This window comes from Zosterops lateralis, assembly GCF_965231275.1.
Source record: "Zosterops lateralis genome assembly, chromosome: 8".
Taxonomy (NCBI): Eukaryota; Metazoa; Chordata; class Aves; order Passeriformes; family Zosteropidae; genus Zosterops; species Zosterops lateralis.
Window position 1 is genome coordinate 34021223 of NC_139768.1, and position 22543 is coordinate 34043765.

The 22543-nt window shown below is 44.4% G+C and overlaps 1 protein-coding gene across 1 annotated transcript; it reads right to left on the reverse strand.

The window, feature by feature from the left end:
- Positions 1 to 362: 362 nt before the first annotated feature.
- On the reverse strand, positions 363 to 20361 carry LOC310912155 (hexokinase HKDC1-like). Its single transcript, XM_083866433.1, has 19 exons — positions 20181 to 20361; positions 19759 to 19957; positions 16102 to 16264; positions 13604 to 13752; positions 13358 to 13477; positions 12464 to 12559; positions 11137 to 11236; positions 10332 to 10515; positions 9867 to 10022; positions 8885 to 9118; positions 7983 to 8287; positions 7237 to 7385; positions 7028 to 7147; positions 5393 to 5488; positions 5201 to 5300; positions 4435 to 4618; positions 3566 to 3721; positions 2342 to 2575; positions 363 to 1716 (listed from the first exon to the last, which is right to left on the reverse strand). Exons 2-19 carry the CDS (start codon positions 19819 to 19821, stop codon positions 1572 to 1574), a joined length of 2754 nt encoding a protein of 917 aa, XP_083722559.1. The 5' UTR covers positions 19822 to 19957; positions 20181 to 20361; the 3' UTR covers positions 363 to 1571.
- Between the last annotated feature and the right edge of the window lie 2182 nt (positions 20362 to 22543).

Below are 22543 nucleotides of genomic sequence, written 5' to 3' on the forward strand. Positions count from 1 at the left end.
ATCCAATAACTCCAACACAGACACAGAGCTGTTGACACATTTTGGTTTTTTTTAAAAACTACAAAACAGCAAAAGTCTGTAGCTTCCAATTTTGAATTTGTGATTGCTAAATTTAAACCCAGCAGCAGCCTCGTTACAGGTTATTACATAAACCCAACTGTTTATCCCCCTGCACCACAGTTACTTTTTGACCTAACTAGGCTTAAAGCCCATTCATTTCTTGGCCCCACTTCCTGCTGTCAGCCCACTAGGAAGCAAATACCCACAAAGACAGGATTGAAAGAGATATAGGAATACTTGAGAACAGAGAAGAGGCAGGACACAGATCTGCTGCTTCTCTCTTCTCTCTACCATATTATTGTTTTGGTTTGTTCTGGGTAAATCAGGTGAGGGACATTTGGTGACACAAGGCCATGAGCTCTATCCACAAACCACCTTTACAATCACTGAATGCTGCTGAGTACCCTTACAGATTTAGATTCAAGGAAAGGTTTATGTTTAAAGATTCAGGTTTTAAGAAAGCTCCCACTTACCTGCATGTTCTTCCCACAACCCAGAAGATGCACTGGACAAAGGAGCAAAGGCTCACAACAACACAGATTTATTTACAGACTACAAACAGGCGGAGCAGCAGGCAACAGAAAATGAAAACCAAGGATAAACTCCTTTGTACAAAATTAAAACAATTCTTTCAGGAACAGGCAAGAAGATAACAGAGGGAAAACAAAAAGGAGACTTTCAGAAATTCAGTTGATTTTTTTCCCTCTCCACAGCTATTTTGTTGGCCTGTTTGATACCCTCTATGTAGCCCTGACACAGACATTGCACTCTGTAGCTCTTTCTACATTCTCTCTTTCCTTCAGTATCAAAAGAATCAGTCACAGTCAGAATCCATCCAGCATTGCTTTAGCTTTATGCAATTCAGATGCACTGATATGTTTTGACACAAACTGATATTCTATGGAATCACTTTTTTTCCTTTAAATTTGTCTATTAAACATGCCTCCTGTGCTCAGGGAAGTATTACATTACACTTGCAACCAGTGCAGCAGCAGGGGGAGCATCACTGACCAAAGCCGACTCATTTATTTCACCTGCAAATTTATTGTAAAACCTGTGAAGCACTGAACAAATATGTCCACTAGATAAGATGCAACACCAAAATCTCAATATTCTTTGAGCCAGGCCAAGACAAAACTAAGCACACGAATCCTAAGAAACTGGTGATAGACTCAGCTGTGGTGTAGTAGCTTAATTAAGATGTTATAAAAAGACACATTTGGGTTGGTTTTGTTTTTGTTTTCACTCTCCCATGTGCATTAGAGATGCATTGCAGGAAGTACAGAACTGAGTAGCCTGTGGTATGCCAAGACATAATGCCAGTGGGGAGCAGAAACACCTAATCAGGTGACCAAAGGACAAAAATCCACAATCCTGGTTGGTCAAAACCAGCTGCTCCCCGAAAAAAGGTACCTTAGGTACTGGTGTCTGGCAAAGCTATCCTGAATCACCACTCAGCAAACCCCTACTGCACACGTCTGCCAGGGCTGAAATTACTTGACCACTCATTTCTACTTCTGTCCAATGTTATGCAATCTTTTTGCAACTGCAGTAATGAGGGCAGCTCCCTTCCCACTTCCATCTTCAGAAAGCATGAAAGTCACATCACACTGAGGTGCCAGCTCCTTCACAGTCTCCCGCAGGACCCTAGAGAAGCTGAAAAGGAAGGAAGAGAAGAACAGAACATTTTAGCAGCTGCTTTCTGAGCTGAGATCTTTGTATTCACCTATAATCAAGGAACCATAATCTCAGCCACTGCTTTCTTTTGCTTTTTCTCGTATTCTTGAAAGATACAAAATTCTGTACACAATCAGATTCTAATTTTTATTTCTCCACTTGAATTTTGTTCAACATGATGCCATACACTGCCCACATCTTCAGAGATCATGAAGGAGGTTCTCTTCTCGCATCTCAAAAGCTAATGCATCTGTTTCTAGGCCTTGTTCACAGAATACTGACCCAGCTCTGAAAACTCAAGACAGCTTTACATCTGGGAGACTCAGATACTGCAGAAATCTGCCAAAACACTAGAAAATAAGTATGAGGTTCACTCAACTTCCCAGAGAAAAAAGCCTCCCAGTGGTAACTGGAGTTGACTTTACAATTTTTGATCCTATGGCTAGGAAAGGGAAATGACAAAATGCAGGGAAATGTGTTAGATCCTTACCCACTCTCCAGTTTTTAACCAACTCATCAGAAAATACTCAAAAAATATCAGCTTGGTATGTTTTCACAGTGCAAACCAGCAAATAGCAAAGGGAAGTGGTACCAAGGTACTCACTGTGGATGGAGCTTGTACAGAGTCCCATCTACACCGACAGTGATTTGCAAGCGCTCCACACCTTGGTTCTCCCTCTTCTTCTCCAGAACAGCGGCCAGCCCTGCCCCACAGAGCCGGGCAGCCCTTGTGGAAACCACCCCACACACCTCCTTGACGATGATGCTGTCGTCACACGTGCTGTCCAGCCCCAGCTGCTGCAGGATGCGCCGCACTTGGAGGAGGGCCAGGCGGTCACTGCGCAGGGAAGCACACGGAGCAGTGGGTCAGGGAGAGCTCCAGCACCTCAGACAGGGGTGATCAAAGGAAATGGGGCCACCTCAGCTCTAACACCCTCCAGTTCTTTTAAGGCAGCTTTCTGTCTGAATTCAGATTGAAACGTTGCTCCTGCCATGCCCTTTGCAGTGTTAGGCTGCATCCCCAGAGGGCATGAACAGCAGTCACTCATTCAACTCCCAAAGTCACCAGGGAGCAGAGCCACATCAGCCACCTGACTGCTACTTTAGATCTCAAGGCTGAGACATGCCTTTCAAGACTTTCCACAGCAGAAAGAGTTTCAAATAGCCTAGAGGCTGTCACCTGATTCTTCAGTCTTCTGACTGTTTCTAGTTCTACTGGAGCTTTCTCACCATTTAAACATAAACAAAAACTGATTTTTTTGTGAACAACATTCTTTCTAGGGGGAAGGACAAAGTGATGGACTTCTGAGTTGACCACTGGGGTCAGAGAGGTGGTCCTCTCATCTCCCAATCCTTGATCAAATTCCAATTCCTATTTAAAATCATAATAAACTGCCTTTTTTTGCTTCTCACTTCTGATGGTGAGTGTGGTTCTTTCGTATTTTGAACAGCGACATAGAGACTATCACAGCCATGCTCAGATACATAGGTAAACACATATTCATCTATCACTGACTTCTTACTTTCTTAAATAAGTACTATTTTAAGTCCCACAAGAAACACTTAGCTTGATGGCTAAGGCATCCGAGATAACCCAGTTGTGTGGACAGGAAATGATAATTCCTATAACTACAAAAATAATTCTCTAACTCCCCCAGTTTCTCATTTTTAACTTTTATTCCAGAGGCGAGGGATGTACAAAGAAGAAAACCATAACTGACTTAATTGACTTCTTGAAGGAAAGGGCTCCACACACTCGCAAAAGACTGTTTTCTAGGTGTCCCAAAAGACTTTAAGGATTTAAACCATGTAAATCTAAGCACTTTACCTCTCAATCTGAGACAGGAATTTTGTTTCAAATATGCCTCTTTTCCTGAGTGATTCCGAAATGTGTCCTCTGAACAGCAGCCCTTGTTTGGTTAAGTCAATCAAAATTTGCCTTACTATTTCACCTAGGTACATTCCACTGGTCATTTTCTCATACCTGTTGGGTCAAAAGAGGAATAAAAATGTTCATTTAAAGAGATAGCTCTGTTTAACATGAGTGCTATGTTCATGCCCCATGAACTCCAAAAAAAGCAGCCCAAGCTTGCAAAGTAATAGCCATTAAACTCCATTTTTCAATCATCAAAAATCTGTTGCAGAGACTTCAAGTACAAACATCGATTACAATATATTTGCCTATGCCAAATGGCAACAGAAGTAGAAAAAACCCCTTTGCAATATTAAGCAGGATATAGTGTTAAAGCCAGAGTCCACACTGAAGTGAAACTCCTCCCTGTCCCTGCACGCATTCACCAGTGAGTCACACCTAATCAATACTGTCTTTGCCCAACAAAGAACAGTCAAGTTCAGCTTAGGGTCTTGCTTGAGTTGTATTTTGCCTTTGAAAAATCACCATAAGAGGAGGAACAAAGCATGGCCTAGACTTTGCAGGGAAATATTAAAAGCTGCAGTGTTTGGTAACACTTTAAAAGATGGAAACAGTGCTGTGGTAACAATATATGTCTTTGGTTTTTTCTTTCATTTGTTTTTTTTTTTTTTTTGATATCTAGGTTACTTACCAAGCAACAAAAGACATGCAATATTAAAATTTCCTTTCTGATTATTCATTCATTAACCACATTTTAAAAAGCAGACAGTGTCTCTTGAAGACTGACTTCATCAGGCTCTTGGCATCAGGACCACCACGTTTACCTCTGTTTCCCTGGGTTTAGTGAGCCTTCATCTACTTCTCTATCATATTTTGTCCTGATGTGGTCAATGCAGCCATTGTCACCAAATGCTCCCCATTCTGTATTAATGCACATTTTTCCTTCATTCCCTTCCACTATTTCTATGTTTTTCATGTCCTCCATGTAGCAAACATTGCTGCCTGTTCCTAGAAGGAAAGAAATGACAAGACTTCAGCTTGAAAAGTGATGCAGCACCAGAAACTTATGGAAGATTATTGCAGTGCTCATCTTAAAGTTCTCCTTGCCATATCTCAAATTTCAAGGTCCATTCCAATACAGGCCATTCTATGATCCTGTGCTTAGATAATATTCTGGATCAAAACTTGGAGGAACCTATTGGGGGAATAATCTAAAAAGCCCAACAAGAATTCATTCAGATTTTTAAAAATACTTGCTTGTTTCCTGGTCTATGACCTGGCTACACAGTGACTATGGATACACTTGTCAAAACAAGAATTCATGCTCTATCTGCTTGTATTCTTTTACCCTGCACACAGTCTTGCTAGGCACCATCAGAGATATGATCAAAAGTCCAACAGGTTCAGGAACTTATCTACTACAGATGTTGTTAAGTTTCCTGCTGAATGCCACACAAATCTGCTGAGAGCCCCAAGTGACTAATAACACCACATATCAAACTCAAACAAAAGGTGCTGGTTTACAGATCCCAAAGCCCAGCTCTGTAAAGGGGCTTCCTTCTCACAGTGGTCACTTGAAAATCACTGTACCTGCAATAAGGCCAATCTCACAGTTTGGATCCTCATATCCACAAGTCATCATGGTCCCAACAGTGTCATTCACCACTGCTACAATGTCCAAGTCAAACTCCTAAAACACAAGTCAAGGTCAGTAGTGGAAAACAAGAGGAAGAGTGAGGGCGCATTAAATACACCAAAATGAGCAGAAAAAAATCAGCTCACATTTCTTCTCCTGATGGCCTCTCTTAGCATATCAACAACATCTTCCCCCTCACAGTCTGTTGCCTTGAATCCTTTTGTCCATCCCACAAGTGTTCCCTGAAACAGAAGAGAAAGAAAGTCATAAGTGAAGACAAAGAGCAGACTGTACATTGCAAGCATCAGCTTTTTCTTGCCTCCCACCCCAATGCTTTTTTTTTTGCCTTTTTTTTTTGTTCCAAATCATATATTTCCCTGGACAGGTTACTGTGGGTGTCTAGTTCAGGCTGTGCAAGAGTATCTTTGTTACTCTGCTTCTGATGGTAGTGGCTCCAAGTTTACTCAGCTATTTATCAAGGCACTGCACTCAGTACCTTCTAAATCTCATTTGGAAAACCTCATCTCACCTCCTGTGCACACAGCCACTGTATTACCTGTGAGGGAAAGACTGCAAAAAATCCTTTTGCTCTAAATCATTAAATACCCACCAAACATTAATGAACATCTACTGTTAATTTTTTTGGTCATTTACTGAAGGACATTTGGTATGATCTCCCAGCTGCAGGCAACACTAATTTGTTTCTTTTCAGACAATGACCTGGCCTGACAGAAGTTGATGTCCAAGATACATGAAATAATTAGCTTTACACTTCCTAACTGGCTCTGAACTGTCTGTCCAACTAAGGAAAAAAAAAAAAAATAGAAGACAACTGGGAGAAAAAGCTGCTCTTAAGAAACACCCTCAAGTTCTAGCAATAATAAGAGACCAAACACACAGAACAACATATTATGGGACCCTGAAACAGATGTGTCTCAAATTGCCACCAATACTGTGGAATTTGCTTCCTAATCATTTGTCAAGACCTAAATGCTATGCTGTGGGTTTAGAAGGCATATGAATTCATGTCTCCACAAAAGGCCAAGTCCTACTGCTATACTCACTACTGTGAGCTGAAAATTGAGACAGAGCAGACTAACTTCCAGCTTAGAAGCTATTAGGAACCCCACCAGGACATAAAAATATTCAATGAAGTAGCAGTCTTTCATTTCCCCAATATCCTATATATTTGATTTGAACTAAGCAGCACAACATCCCCTGCCCCTCTTGGAAATTCATAAAAATAATCTTTTCTTACATAAAATCTGAAAAGATTAAAAATATTATATCTGTCAAAAAGTCAGCTCTTCCAAGCTGAGCAAGTAAGTTCAGGTCTGTCCACTGACACTCAACAAAAGAAGCTAATGTAGTGCAGAAGTTACACAGTCAGAGATGTGCAGCACAGCTTAGAAAACAACCTGGATTATAGCTGAGCAAACAGAAGGAGCCATTTGTTATCTCCTGCCATTGAAGAGTTAAGGCAGCATAAGGAGATTCCTGGGTTATTAAAAATATGCACTTCATTTTGCAGGCATGAGAGCTTAGCCATTACAGAACAAAAGCAAGTCACGTCCACCACTTACCAGTGACAAGAAGTGAAAGTTCTGCCTCCCATAGGCAGTGGATAACACAAGACGGTAACTTTCTCATGAAACACAACTAATTTGCAAGGTAAAGTAATAAATTCTCCAAACCAACAAGTCACCCTTGCCCAAAATGATGTCATGTAACAAGCAGATGCAGAGCTGCCATCTGAACCCATTCTGTGCCACAGTTCTTACCTGGTCAATGCTGTCTTGCCTGCAGGGGAAGGAGAAGGTGAAGCCCAGAGGAAGCCGAGAACCTTTAATCCCCATATACTCCAGAAAGTCTGCTATGCACTGGACAATGTGGTCAAAGAGCTGGAAAGAAAGAAGCACCATATAAATCTCACAAGCAATCCCATACAATGGGCCTTGGCTGGATCAGTTAAACATTCATTTAAGATTACCTCTTCTCCTGTCCCTTGCATAATCTCCAGAGGAATGGCAAAGATTTTGTTATACATTTGCACTGATCTTCTTCTCCCACTTTTGATTTTGACCAGCAGAACCCTGAAATTTGTGCCACCAAGATCAAGGGCGAGGAACTTCCCTTTCTCTGAAGGAGAAGAAAGGTATTTCATTTTGGCACTTCTCCAAGCACGTTTGCCAGTCAGAATATTGATGACTATAGCACACTGTTTCCTGTGGCATTTATTCCATCAAGTCTCTACTAGCATGAGGCTGAAGATAACAGATAACATAGCAGGAAGCACCGGTTTAACAACACAAATTCCCCTGGCATGTCCCAGATTGATCAGCATCTTCCCTCTCCTCACCAAAAATAGATAAGCAACTTTCCTGAACCGCCTGCAGGTGATCAGAAACTAACTTCGCTCTTGCTGTAGGACATGAAAGACTCCAAATAATTCAGAAGGAAAAAGGTATAGAAAAAGAAGGGGTTTTTTTCTAAATTCTTGCTACCTTTTATAAGGTGTTCTGATACAGACTTAACATGATTGGTGAATAGGAACGACACCTCTTTAATACCATTGGTTAAACTAGAGGAACAGAAAACACCAGCTGGACAAAGGTTGTTTTGGGAAAGGATAGTCGTTTACCAAGATTATTTCGAGAAAAAGCTTTCTTGACAAACTTTTCCTTGGGAAAAAGCTCACAGCTGCTTAGCTAAAATTCTCTCAGGCCCACACTTCACCTGTTCCATCTGGCATCCCACAGACGTACGTGGGCAGCATCTTCACCGTGGCCTCGGCTTGCGTCTCCCTCTTCAGCCCGTACTCCAGCTCGGCCCTCATGCTGTCCCTGACCTGGCGGAGGACGGGCAGGGGCAGCAGGAAGGGCTGGAGGGCGGCGCGGAGGCGGCGGCGCTGGGCGGCCACTCTGAGAGCCACGGCCGTGACCAGGGCGGCGCCGCGCCCGCTGCCACCCGCCGACAGCAGGAACCGCACCTCGCAGGTGGGCACCAGCCTCCGCACCGCCCTGTGCAGCCGCTTGGCGTATCTGCGGGGACAGAGCGTTCCTTCAGCCTCTCGCCGCCTCTCGGGCACGGCTGCTTCATCTCTGACTGCCATCAGGCCTCCAGCCGTGTGGGAGAACGGCTGGAGAAAGCTTCCAGTTTGGGAAAGCACAGGTTCAAAAAAAGGGAAGGGAAGGGAAGGGAAGGGAAGGGAAGGGAAGGGAAGGGAAGGGAAGGGAAGGGAAGGGAAGGGAAGGGAAGGGAAGGGAAGGGAAGGGAAGGGAAGGGAAGGGAAGGGAAGGGAAGGGAAGGGAAGGGAAGGGAAGGGAAGGGAAGGGAAGGGAAGGGAAGGGAAGGGAAGGGAAGTCACAGTGAACCACCAGTATCTTAGAGGCCCAGGAGTCGCTCGAGAAATCAACAGCATTTCCTCCAACACTATTATTCCAGGTGTCATGTTTTTCCCACCCCATTCCAAATCCTAAAGCTCCTGGGACAGCTTTGCAATAACAAAGCCAGTTAGATCTCACCCCAAAGCTGAAGCAAAACCGATGGTTCTCTTAAAACACACACACAGGCAGATGGAGGCTCCTAGCAACAACAACATGCAGCCAGCAATTATCAAATCCTCTTTAGTTACTCACTTGGGATGGGTTTTATAGAGTCCCCCATCAATCCCAACAGTGGTTCTCATCCTCAGCAGCTTTTTATTCTCCATGAGGCGGGTGAGGATGGCTGCCAAAGCGGCAGCACAGAGGTTGGCCGAGCGGAAGGAGACGATGGTGCAGACATGCTGAACAGCAACACAGTCCTCCTCAGACGGAAACAGGTTCAGGTCTGTAAGGATCTCCTTTGTGTTGCTCAGACCTTCCTTGTCCCTAAGCCCCAAAAGAAAAGAATACATTACCAAATGCAAAGACATATAAATCAACACCTTGGCTCAAAAAGAAATGAGAGGAGACCACAACACAACCTATCAGACAGCATCATAATTGGTTCCCATAAACCAGTAATGTGTTTCCCACAGCACTCCCAAAAGTACCCAGAGGAGAGAGGCTACTTCCTGGGGTTCAGCATTTGGTGAGACCAATCAACTAGTCAAGAAGAGAATGGGATAAAACAGTTCAAAGAAGGAGAGCACAGGAATTGATATACTGATATACAGCTTCCCTCAGTACAACAACAACAACAAAAAAATTCCTGGAGTGACAATGAGGACCAGGATTCCCCTTCAAAACACCAGAATCCAAGTTTTTTATATAGTCATCCATTAATTGATCTATAATCTGTACTAAATCACTACAGCCCAAATATTCCCACATCAGAGAGGCTGAAAACTGCAGCAGTCATTCCACACACTCTGGTCTCCAGAGAGGTTATTTAAACAACCTGCATCTGGGATGTTTATCAATACACTTGCTACTGTGGTACTTTGCTAAAACTATCTTACAGCATCTTGCACCAATTCCTGCCCCTAGAAAGGTCAACTTCTCTCCTCTGCAAAAGCAAAATCAGGTTGAACAGTTCAGGATCAAATTTTAACTACACTTTCATTATCACTGCTGTGTTTGTGAAAAACTAGCTTTGAGTGTGGCTACTCTCAAAGAGCATATTACAAGTTCTTACTTTTCCATTGCAGACACGTGTTCCATTTCAATCTTGCCCTTAGTAAGTAGAGCTGTTGACACTTTCCCATTGAAGAGCAGACCTTCCTTTGTCATTTTTAGGAGAATGAGTCTTACAAGTTCCCCCAAATACAGGCTGCTGATCATCTTCTCAAATCTGGAATAGAGAACAGGAAGGATTTCAGCAGTTCACCAGCTCCTCTCTTTAGCCCTCCACAGGATCATACCGGATCAACCACCTGCTTTTAACAGCACTTGAGCAACTGTACCAGCTTCCCTTGGCCTGAAGCAGGGAGGTGTGAAAGGTACTCACCCTTCCCAGAAGGGAAAGATCTGGGTTAGACAGAACCAGCATTAAGTCATCTCAGGTTCACTTAAGACAATTCCTGCTCCAAAGGAGCTCTTGGCAAACACTGGAAAAGCAGTCTGAGAACTCGGAGTGCAGGTCAGTCAGGGAATCACTTACAGTTGTTTTCCAGGATTGAGAGATCCCAGATCCAGCTCCCGATCAAACTCTGTGCGGAGGTCATCCAAAGCACCATCATCTCCAAAGGCTCCCCACTCTGTGTTAATGCACATCCTCCCTTCATCCCCCTCCACCAGGCTGATGTGCCTCATCTCCTCCATGTAGCATGCATTGGTGCCAGTCCCTGTGGGTATTGGAGAAACTACCATTTGTTCCATCTGTGCTTTTTGTTTAAGTCCACATATTTGGGAATAAGTCAGTATATTGTCTTTGGAAAAAAATACAAATACATAACCCTGTGGCACAGGATGCTAATATAGGCCACCTGCACCTGTGAAATCATCATTTCACAGTGAATGGAAAAACCCTAAAATTATTCTAAGGCTTGACTTGTTTAAAAACATTTTTTTTTTCAAATGTACTTCTGTGTACCTAATAAAAGGCATCACGGTGCATGAAATGGAAAAATTGTGGAAAGCATAGCTGGTACTAACTACCAGACGTGAGGGGAATTCAGCTTTCTCTGGACAGACACAGTAATTTTCTATACAGTCAGCAGAAAAGTTTAGTATGCTGGTCACAACTGAGCCCAGACAAAATGGGGACTGTGGTATTTGATGGCAATGTGATCAGCATAAAAACAGCTGCTTTACAGAAGGCAGCCAGGCTTGAAAATCCAACCATTGTTTTTTCCATTTTCTTTCTGCCCTTTCCTGTATTGTGAAACTCCCTCCTACTCCAGATTATGTAGTAATTCAACAAATGAGAGGGGAAAAAACCCTTCATGGTGAACAGAAAAAATTACCAATTATGAGTCCAACTTCACAGCGCTGGTCATCATATCCACAAGTCATCATGGTTCCCGCTGTGTCATTGACCAGTGCCAAAACATCAACATCTATGTCCTAACAGCATAAAGATGAGTAATTAACAGGGAAAAAAGCTCAGAAACTCTCCTGCATGATAAAGCACTGACATGCAGACATACTCCCTGGGTTGCACTTTGAAGGCCTCATTCAGGAAAACTCTCGGTTGAAAGACACTGCTTCTTTTTACAACACTCTTCCCACAACCCTGTAAAGTTACAAATCTCTCTGAATTCTCAAGTGTTTCACCAACCTCTTTGCTTAAAGGATTTGTTTCTCCCCGATCCTACCTCGTTTGCCAGAAAAGTGACATGTTATTGGTGTGAATGTCATGATATTTTGCTTTCAGGCTGTGTGAAAAGTATAACATCCTACCACCTGAGCAGAGCCCACCAAATGGGACAGAGAACACACATAAATGCAGCTACAGCTGTGCAGCAATACAACACTCAAGTAGAAAGTCCCTCCATCAAGGCTGTGCAGTTTTCCTTTCACATTTATCAAAGGATTGTTGTAACTCAAATGCCAATGCCAGGAGGAGGCCACACTTCACCCAGAAAGCTTCAGATCCTTTGTTACTAATAATTACAAGACTGATGCAGAAAAATAAGTAAACCAAAATCTGGATTTTTACCATGTGAGAAAACAGAATTTCCTCTTCCTATGAAGTCATCAAGATATGGAAAGATGACTTTTATTTCTTAGCTGGTGCTACCAATAGCACCAAACACGAAAGCAAGGCTTTCCAAAATATTAAACCACAGTTTTTTTCAAAGGCCACTTGCTAGTTCAAGGGCAGATTTAATTATGTCTTACTGCTGACCTTAAAAATTGCAATCAATGGCTCCATCCTACAGACTGAAGTGGACAGACAAGCCCTGGTAGAGTTAAGTGTGCTGATTTGGGATGACAACCCAAACCCAACCCCTACCAATCTTCATCTCACAAGCCAGGCTGTAAAACACAGTGCATGAAATTACTGAGTGTTTTATATCTCACCCAGTAGTTTCACAAGAGATTTCCTTGGGCTGGGATAGTGGGGCCACAGTGGTGAGCTGCCACAGCCAGCCTGGATTATCAGTGTGCAGCTGCCCTTGCTGTTACTGGGGCAGTCTGAGATTCAGATCTACAGGCATGCTGGGCACTTGCTACTGACCATCCCTGAAAGATGTCTGAGAGCTCTCAGAACCCACACACCAAGAGCTGATTTCCCAGGAGGACGTTCCAAGGCCACTCAGGTTCAGCTGCTGCAGGTACAGAACTTGCCTTGTGCTTCTGAAGGGCCCTGCGCAGAGAGCTGACCACATCTGTGTCCTGAACTCCTCGGACCCTGAAGTGTTTTGTCCACGCAAGAAGAACCCCCTGAAAAGTAACAGTGCAGTGACCCAAAAGCACACAAAGTTTAGCACACAAACCACAGAGCCAGTCAAGACTAAAGGGTTATGGAGAAGTCCAGTGTGTCTCTCCACACATTAAAACTGAGCCAAAATAAGTCAGAGCAGAACATCTTACCTTGGGGTGCCTGTCAGTGCCAACACTACCAAAAGGGTACAGTCATAAAGTCCCAATTATGTAAATGTTTCTCCCTCTGCTTCATTTAAAGCACATGTGCTTTTCCTATGCTGATCACAGCCTAATTGCATTAAGCAAAAAGCATTTGCAGGACTGGAACCCAAAGCAAAGACCCCTAGAAATAAGAGAGGTTACAAATAAGAGAGAACGCAAAATAATTGCAACCAGCTCTTCGTTTCCACAAGAGGTATCTCAAGCAGCTCAGCTACAGGTATTTCCTATTCAGAATCAACTGTAAATAAAAAAAAGTCACTGAAAGTGATTAAAAAAATAAAGATGCTTCAAGACACAAAAGAACATGTCTATTTCTAACAGTGTTAATACAAGGGCATGTGGTTCCTGTAGAATTTGGTACTGATAAAGCAGTAGAATAGCTTTAGTTTGAAGATGATGCTGCCTTGAGATGAGAAATGAATAGCTGAATGGTAGTCAAGTCTAGTTAAATGCTAAAAGTAATCTATGCCTTCTTCAGAGAGCTGTGTAAACATGACCCCATATAAAAGCCACAGGGTAACACCCACATTCAACAGCTTCTCCAGATTCTGCAAGGAGCTCAGCTTGACAAGAGTATTTCTTTGTGTATCTTACCTCTTCCAGTTTGGTCTGTTTGCATGGAAAAGAAAATGTAAAGCCAAGGGGTAACTTCTTGTGCTTCAGGTTTTTGGTCTCCATGAAGTCTGACAGACAGTCAGCAATGTAATCAAAGAGCTGCACAAAATGAGAGGACAGTTGGGCTGTGTCCTGCAGGCAGGCTCTGCAGCACAGCAGCAGCACAGCAGCAGCACAGCAGCAGCACAGCAGCAGCACAGCAGCAGCACAGCAGCAGTGCCCTACCTCGGTCCCATTACCCTCTGTGACCTCCTTGGGTGTGGGGTAGAACTTGCTCTCCAGCTGGCTGCTCTGCTTCCCGTCAGCAAACACCTTCACCCGGTGGGCACGAAACTGGGAACCACCCAGGTCGACAGCAAGGAAGTCGCCCTTCTCTGCAACACAAGTGGGCATCCATCACTGGGGATGGCCAAGAAGCGTGGCTCAGGGGCCTTGCTGATGGCCACAGCCCAGGACCCTCCCTCACCACAGTCACAGGCTCTCCTGCCCCATCATGGCAGATCCTTATCCTGTGGGCCTGGAGCATCAGAAAGAGTTAGAAACCCTAAGCAAGGCTATCAGGTCACTCCTTTTAGCTTGCTGTGTAATAGCTAATTCAATTTTTATTTGGCAGTTTGGCTTTGCCAGCCCTGCTCGTTCCACAGCAGCATATTTTTCAAGCTGCAGAAGGATGAGCTTTTCAGCAAGAAAGGCCCAAAGCCAACCAGAGCATACAGAGGCTGCAAAACTGTCACCTGAAATATGGGACAATTGGAATGTGAGACCATTACCTGTATCCAGTAGAGGATGCAGGATTTGGAGGCATATGTTACGACTCAGCTCTAGTGCAGAAGTCAAATTCCAACTGAGGCAAAGCTAATTTGCTACATGAAGTCAACCAACACAATCCTTTTCAAATGTCTTTTGGTGCTTCTATGAAAGTACCATTTTGTTCCACAGACTTGCTCAGACACATACAACTCCACCAGCAAACTTCAGATGGAAGGACAGTTTGGCCTCACTGCTACAATAAAACAAGTGTTTATCCCACACACAGGAAAATGCCTTTCCCAAAAGGAAAATGCAGTGGTATGTGCCAAGCCTTCCATGATCTTTGCTCCACAGTCCAAACATGTGATTAAATTTTATTAAATCAGGTCCTGAAAGGGAAGGAAGCAGGAAATTCTACCTGTAATACTATGGCCAGCTATCAAAGGTGAGGAGGCAGACTGTGACATTAGTCATACCATTAATCCCTAAACAATGAAAAATTAAAGATGCTCTATATAAGTAATTTCAGGCAGCAACACCGAGTGCATCAAAAAAAATCTCAAAGTTAATTGCTATTGCAAATTGGGAATAACCAACCAAGTTTGAGCTGTTTAAACTTGCTGGAAGTTTTAACCTGTCTGGAAGCAAAATAACCAACAAGGAATTTTCGAGAAAGCAAAACCAGAAAAATCAATGTGATGCTTAGAGTAGGCAGCGTGTCAATAAGATATAGCCCAGCTTGATGCTTCAGCACATCCTTAACACATAGGAAAGGCCACACAGGCCAGGAGAACACTGTCCAACCTTGGCCTTGAGGAACATCAACTCTTGCAACACTGATGTCACTACATGTGATCTTCCAAGTCTCCTGGCCTCAGGAGCTCCCTGCTTCCAGGACAGCATCAGAGACCTGTGAGACATCAGGACTAGTGAATGTCACTGAGATTGCAAGGGTTAAGAAACTACTTCTTTCTCTCTGATGAAGCTAGCAGCAAAGGAAGAGTGCCCCCTTCCATCCAGGCAGCTTGTGCATAATTTCTCTCAGACATGCCTCATTTCAAGGGACTTGTCTTCAAATGTCTTCTTTATGCCATTAAAGCTGTTATTCCTCATTTAACTGCAGGGAACATATTTTCAGAAGGAATGAAGTCATGTGGAAATAAGGTAAAAAGCTAACATTTCAGTTTTCTGCACAGCTAGTTTACACCAAGTCCTGACCTAGGTGAGACACAGAATCCTGCACAAATTGACTTGGTTAAACCTGGGAAAAGTGCAATTTTCTGCCAGGCTGCACTGCCAGGAGCCAGCTGAGGAGTCATTTTAGATGTGCATATTTCTCTAAACCAGATGGGTTCCTACCTCATGTCACATCCTCCCAGAAGACACTACTGCACTTTCTCTCTTCGAGTCTCAGCTGAAGAAGCAGAGCAGTTTCCTCATAGACCCCACACAGAAGCAAATTTTCCCAATGCAGAAGGCGAGGAAGAGCAGAAGGGATCACTTTTTGGGGAATTAGAAAAAGCAGTGCAGAATTTGGGGATCACAGCTCTGAGGATGCCGTGTTGCTGTCACTTAGCAATTTGAGGGGTTTCACTCCAGCATCCTGCCCTCCCTGTAGCTCCAAGGCAGCCAGGCCACAGTACACTGCACTGCAGGCTCTGAGCTGTAGAGGCTGCCCTTGCCATGTCCAGCCACAGCTCCTGCAGCAAGGCCTGAACTAGGAACAGACGGGACAGGCTGTTCCTGAGCACTTGCTAGGTCCTTTCCTCAAACAAGCAGCAATAGGTCAAAATCCATCTGGTGCATGGAAAAAAAATCCATTCTGCCAGCATTCCCCCAGGCTCAATATACACCCCCGTGCTTTCTCAGTGAGATGGGCAGTAAGGCAGAGGCACTGCCCGTCCTGTGTCTCTGCTGTGCTATGCTGCAGTACCGGCAGTGACTCACTGCTGCTCTGGAGCAGGGGCACTCACCGGAGCCGTCGGGCAGCGAGCGCACGAACGACGGCAGCATTTTCACTGTTGCCGTGGGGTTGGTGTCTCTGCCCAGGCCCTTCACCATCTCGGCCTGGAACCGAGTCATCACATCCAGCAGGACATCGTCAGACAGGCGCAGCTGGTACAGGTACCTGTCAACCTGCAAAGATGGAAGGTGTTACTCAGAGCCAGGCATGCTCCTTGGTGCTCAGCAGCTGTTGCTTGTTCGTTTCGTTTTCAACCTCAGCACCTAATTTCTCTTGACTGTCAGTGCAAGCAAGCTTCAAGTCATCATCAGAACATGCAGTCTTCTAAAAATACTTTGTTTTGAAAATGTTTAATGCAGCCTTGGTGAATTAGTGCCCAAAAGCTGGCCATCTTTTCTGATGGCTCAGTAACATGACAATCTAAGTCCATGAGATTTGCTTGAGACCCTGACAAGCTGTTTTTCACACCATCCTCTCCTGCTATAGATGTAATGAACTAGAGCTGCAAAGTATCTCAATCTGATGAGAATTTGACCTCTCTGAGGCAGGTCCAGAAAATGCCATCAGTACCCAAGCGTGTCAGCCACAACCCAAAAACATCTATTCAGCTACTGCTTCACTCCACAGACAATTAACCTTGTTGGCATGCCAGGCTAGAACTCAAAGCCTTTTTCTCACTCCAGCTCTGCTCTCCATTCTCTTGTGATTCTAGGATTACATCAAAACCACATTTTTGGGTGCAATCAATACCCTTTGTTAAAGGTCTATAACTCACAGAATACGTCAAAAGAGAAGCCAGTTGAATATAAAAGAATTCAAAAGTATCTATGAAGCAGCTCGTTCAGATAAACTGGCTGATCAGAGAAGCTGATCAGTGTTTATGAACAGCTTCATCAGAGCAAAGTGAAAGGTTTTTTCCTTGAGGACCACGGGCTGCTGGGATTGACACGTACCTGCAGAGCTATAAGTGGTGTGGCCTAAAAACCACATAGCTGGATACAACAAAGGATTAACATGGGGAAAAAAAAGAATCTTTCAACATCCAGAAGCTTTTCCACTGGGGAGCCAGACTTTGGGTCTGTATGGACATGATGCAGGTATGATAATTGGGTGCTCCAAATAGCTGGATGTCCCCTGAAGAGTAATTTGAGTTTGCATCCCACTCCCCACCACAAGAGACTCAGGGCCAGAAGAGGTGGGCAGGGGAGAGAGGTGGGACAGTTGCCAGTGCTTTGCTACTACAGACACTCAGCTCTTGCACCATGGGCTATGTTATTATGGTGCTTTATCTGTTCAGAGCATTTCATCAGTCCCATTTACATAGGGAGGTCTGGAGGGTTGGAAGGACACAAACCAAGTCCCACCAGCAATATGGCAGGATTTAAAAGATTGTCTTGCTTAAACAGAGGGCAGTGCAGTTGCAGGTAAATTGGTCTCTGCCACAATTTGGACTGGCCACCTATTTTAATGAGGCACAAACTCATTACCTATTCACAGTCGCATTTTAAACTGATGGTCACCAATGACCCACCTGAAAGAGCCAGGATCCTGAAAGTCACTCCAGCACTTACTTAACATACATACAGGAGAAAGTGTTAAACTACAACATACAATTGTCCTAGAGCAGCAGCTGCCTTTGGATACAGCTGTGCCTTGAAAAGGCCATTATTCAGATTTGTCTTTGTAGCCGTTGTTTGCACAAGCTCTTGATTTCCTCCAAGGGTCTGTTTGAGGCCCCACCACTGTGTAGGATCCATCATCTTAGCCTATGCACCCATACTGATTTTTTGGAGAAAATACAGTGCCTGGGGACATACAGCACTCATGCACACTGACACAGACCCAAATAGCCTTGTGACAGAAATCCCTGCGGGGAAAAAAAAATCCTCAAGAGTAATAAAAATTATCATGTCTGTTTGCAGAGAACATGCACTAGGCTCCCTGCTGCCCAGAGACATTGCATTCCCCACCCTGTTTACCTACAACCATAGGAGCAGACTGTCCTCCCCAAGGAATTAGATAAGGCAGAGTCCAGGAAAGCCTGCTGGCTCTCCAGCCTGATTTACAACCAGAGCAAGGCCCTGATCTCATAATCATTTACTTGTAAACACAGGAAGGGCCAGGCTGTGCTAAACTAAACTGGTTGCCCCCCTCCCACAACACAGGAACAGTGCCTTGTCTCATTTATGGAAATAGCACTGTTTTCATGGTAGGCAGGCTCTTGGTTTTGACACCACAGCGTAAATAAGCCTGGGGAGGGAGAGGTGGGAAGACATTCCTTCTTTCTAATAAGAGAGAAATCAATTCTGTTCTGTGCAGCCTACCCTAGGCTATCTCAAAGAGAAGTCTGAGGAGCATGTGGTTTCTTGCCTTCAGGAAGGGCTAGTTTGCACCTCACAGAAAGTGAGTTTGCCAGAATTCCTCTGCTCCCTTATCTCCACTGTCCTCACTCAACTATAAACTGGATGTTTCTCTGCAAAGCCCACTACACCCAAGCACTGCTCCACAGGGTCTTTCTTAGTAAAAAGAAAGAAGAAATAGTACTGTCTAGGTAAGAGATCAGCTCCTCACAGAAGGGAGGGGCAGCAAGGCCTTTTTCTGATCACATTAAATCCTAGGGATAAAAGGGCTATGACTGAGTTAGAGACATCTGATTGCTGAGATACCAGTACCTCTCTTGGAATGCCTCTCTTCAAAACAGAATGAATGGAAGATGTCCTCCTTGGAACAAGCCATTCCATATTTTGGACACAGACAGGAGAACCCAGAGGGGCTCACTCCTCATGAGCTCAGTGAAGTAAGCAGATCTATGCATCAGGACCTTGGATCTCCCACCATGCATCCACAGACAGCCCCAGCTCCTGCTGGCTGGAAAACCAGGCTGGAAACCTGGCAGCAATGGCCACCTGACAGCACTCAATGAAGACAACAGGAATACAGAGGGGCCCACAGGGGTCACAAACCAGAGAACCTCTGACCAATGAAGCTTACAGGTCTCACACACTCTTATAATGGACATAAGCCAAAAACCCATTTCAGCACAGGAATGAAAGTAGATTAGAGAATAGTGACCATTAGGCAGCTCACTCCCAGTACTGATAGCTTCAGATCTGAGCCATCTTGAGCTTTTCCAACTGTAATTAAAGGTCACTCCTATAAACATCAGAGCAATTAGCCAGCTTTGGCTAAACAGAGAGGAGGCACAGGAACCCCAACACTAGTTGGAAATCTTTCCCAAATCTCAGCAGACCCAGACCAAAGACCACAGGGGTTTTCCCTATCCCTGTTACGTGCGTGACTCCTGATTCCTGTGCAGATTGAGAAATCCCATCATTCACACTACACTAGCAAAGCAACTCAGCAAGTGTCATCCTTTCTGTCCTCTGGGCTCTACCACACTGTGCCAGATAAACCTTCAGCACTTTCCCTTACTGAGGAGAATTTGCTCCATTACTGGGAGAACACTTACAACTGTGAAGGCCAAACCACTTACCAGACGTATTTTCACACTCGTCAGGTGGTTTAAGGTCTAAGCACCTCCTACCTCATTTGGCTGAATGGTTTTAGTGGATAATGCCATTATATGGTCTGCATTAAGTACTGCAGACCCCGCTGTATCTGGGTAACACAGTTCTTAAAGTAGCTATCAGCTAACGCTGCATCTTACCTTTTTTATTTGATCCTCTTTTAGCTTTGTGAAATGGAAAGCTAGCAAGTGGACAGCAAACATTTTCTTGAAGCAGATGGATGAGTCAGTAGTGACAGAGCTGCTGTGAATACTCCAAAGCGATAGATCTTTATTCACGAAGCTGGAGCTAGAGAAACTTCAGCAGAGGCATTTTCCCCAGTGTGGAATAGTGGAGTTCCTGGGAAACTGAGTCCAGAAATAAATCCATCCAGTGTGATCGGGTCAGTGATTAAACTTCTGCCTCTTTGTATCACACACCCTCCCCCCTCCCCACATCAACCCAAAGTCCCTCCCTCCCCAGCTACACACTTCATTGTGCCAGAGCAGGCACCTGGAGAGCTGCCAAGCTGAAGGGGAGAAAAATCAATTTTGTCACTGCCCCACTTGGGAATTGTTACCACCTCTCTACGCAGTTGCTACGCAGCCTGCCCCGCTTCATTCCAGGGGCTGACAGGCTCCCACCGCTGCTGCCTGCAGCCGAGTATTGCCGGGAATCTGCAAAGTTAAACGGTTTTAGGAGACTTCTTCCCTCTGCTCAGCGCTCCCACTTGTGAGACAAGTACTTCTGCATGACTTGACTCTGGTTCTGCACATTGCACCCTTATCTGCAGCTTTGGACCAATTAAGCTTCAGCTGTGTAAAAGAGCAGACACAGACCCCTGCCCCCAGCTGGAATGCCTCTTGTGCAATTCCCAGCAGAGAAGTTTTGGACTGATTCTTCTCCTTTGAAGCCAAAGCTTCAAACCGGTGAAGATCCTCAGTACTGCAAAATCTGTGGAGAGGACAGATTTATCTGAGAGGCAGCAGTGTGGGTATCAGACTGCCCCATTGGAAGGATGCCTTTAACTGGCAGCACAGAGCACCTACAGCAAGAGCAGCTTCCTTATACCATCAGATTCTGACACAGCCTTTGCCACTGTATCAAGGAATATGGACTGTGGAAACATCATCCCAAGAAAACTTGGTGAAATACTGACATAAAGGAGAGGGAAGGGAAAAAAAAAAAAAAAAAAAAAAAAAAAAAAAAAAAAAAAAAAAAGGCATTCTCATGGGGAAATTAGGAAATTAGAGGCTCACTCTAAAACTACACCTACATGCAATGTGTTTCCCCCCCAGTTACTGTTCAGCTGAACAGAGCACACTTACTGCAGACAATTGTCACCCTGAATTTTGCAGAACAAGGTAACAATTAAAAATTATTTTGATAGATTAGAAAAACAACAGGGGGAGAAGGGGAAAAGGGGAAAGGAGTACCAAGAAATGTGAGGAAACAAACACAACTACTGAGCAGTAGAAAACCATCTGGAGATCCAGGGAAGGGGCAGAGGCAACCAGTCAGTAGCAAGGATGTCTGGCTACATCTGTTCATAGCCTGGAGCGGACCCAACAATCTCATGCTATTATAAAAAGAAAAAAGTACAACGGATCATGGTGTGTTGTATACACAGGAGTATAGTCCACAGGCACACAAACCAACATTCAAATCCATACTCAGCACCAGTCTTGGAAAGAGGACTCTGCCCAGTCCTGTCAGCTGTGGCGTGTCAAGAAGGCAGGGATCGGAGATAGTGCTGAACATCAGGAGCAGTCACAGGTCACATTTTTTCAGCTTGTGATCACGAGGAAAGAATGCAAGAGCTGAGGGAGGGGAATTTCCTCTGCAGAGACAAACCTCTGCTAGGAAAAGTCTTTTTCTTTTTTTCTCCTCCTGCATTGCATCAGGTATGAGCTCTGGACACCAGGAGATCCTGCCAGCTCTATTTATTTTCCATTATTCTAGAACAAGAGTAAAGCAGACAGAGTGGCTGAGCAGTCCATAAATAGGGCTTGTTCTAAAATTAGGCCTTTGATCTTCGAGAGAAAAGAAAGAAGAAAATAAGCCACACTAGCAGCCAGAAAGCACGGTTCACTTCTCCTCTATTCATCTTTTAATAGCTGCTGGCTCGTTAAGTCAGACACTGACTCCCAAAGGGATTGTCTCTCTCCTCATTGTTTACCCACGCCATCCGAGTCCCAACCCCTCTGGCCAGCAAAATTGAAAACATCACCTTTCAAGCTCCATCCAACTTTGATCCAGAGCTCATTGTGTCTGTAATGCAGTAGATTTATTTTTCATTCCCTCTTTTCTTTCTTTCTCTGACAGACACCACTGGAAAAGGGTCTCAAAGATCTAAATGTTCCTAAACCGGCAGCAGGCTCTGTGAAATATCTGATGTGTCAGAATCACTGCACAACTTGTTCACTCACCCCTGGTGCATCCCAGCTTCCGGCAGGCTGTTGTGCAAGAAAAGACAAGACATTATCTCATTTCCACACAGACAGCAGTTCAATTAACCAAGGGCCCAACACCCAAAACTGTTATAGCAATTTTGGACATATCCTGGCAAGGACAGGGGAACCAATCCAGGCCCAAGCCAACAGATCAGCTCCAGCTCCATGCAGCTTGGAAGCTTGAGGCAATGTTTTCCCCTTTTGTTAGAGCTGCACCTGATAAAAGTTATTCACAAACCTTCCCACCCCACGTTGCAAGGGCCAACAAGACTCTAAATCTGTAATGCCCCCATCTCTACTTTCTTCTGCCTCCAACCCCCATCTCAGAGCACAATGGAGAATCCGGAAGAGTCTGGTGCTCATCTGCCTCCCACAGTTTTGCAGCCAAAGGCCTGCATAGAAAAGGAGCTCATAGCTACAATGGGGAAACTCAAGACAAAAATGTCTTGAGTACATCAGCTAAACCTCCAGAAAAAGGTACCATATCAATAAG

Excerpts from the sequence above, each read along its gene's own strand:
- LOC310912155 (XM_083866433.1), bottom strand. The coding sequence starts at position 19,821 with ATGTTTGCTGTCCACTTGCTAGCTTTCCATTTCACAAAGCTAAAAGAG. Across the intron at positions 13,478-13,603 it reads CAGAGGGTAATGGGACCGAG|CTCTTTGATTACATTGCTGA; the intron begins GTAGGGCACTGC and ends CATTTTGTGCAG. Across the intron at positions 10,023-10,331 it reads CTCAATCCTGGAAAACAACT|ATTTGAGAAGATGATCAGCA; the intron begins GTAAGTGATTCC and ends TCTCTATTCCAG.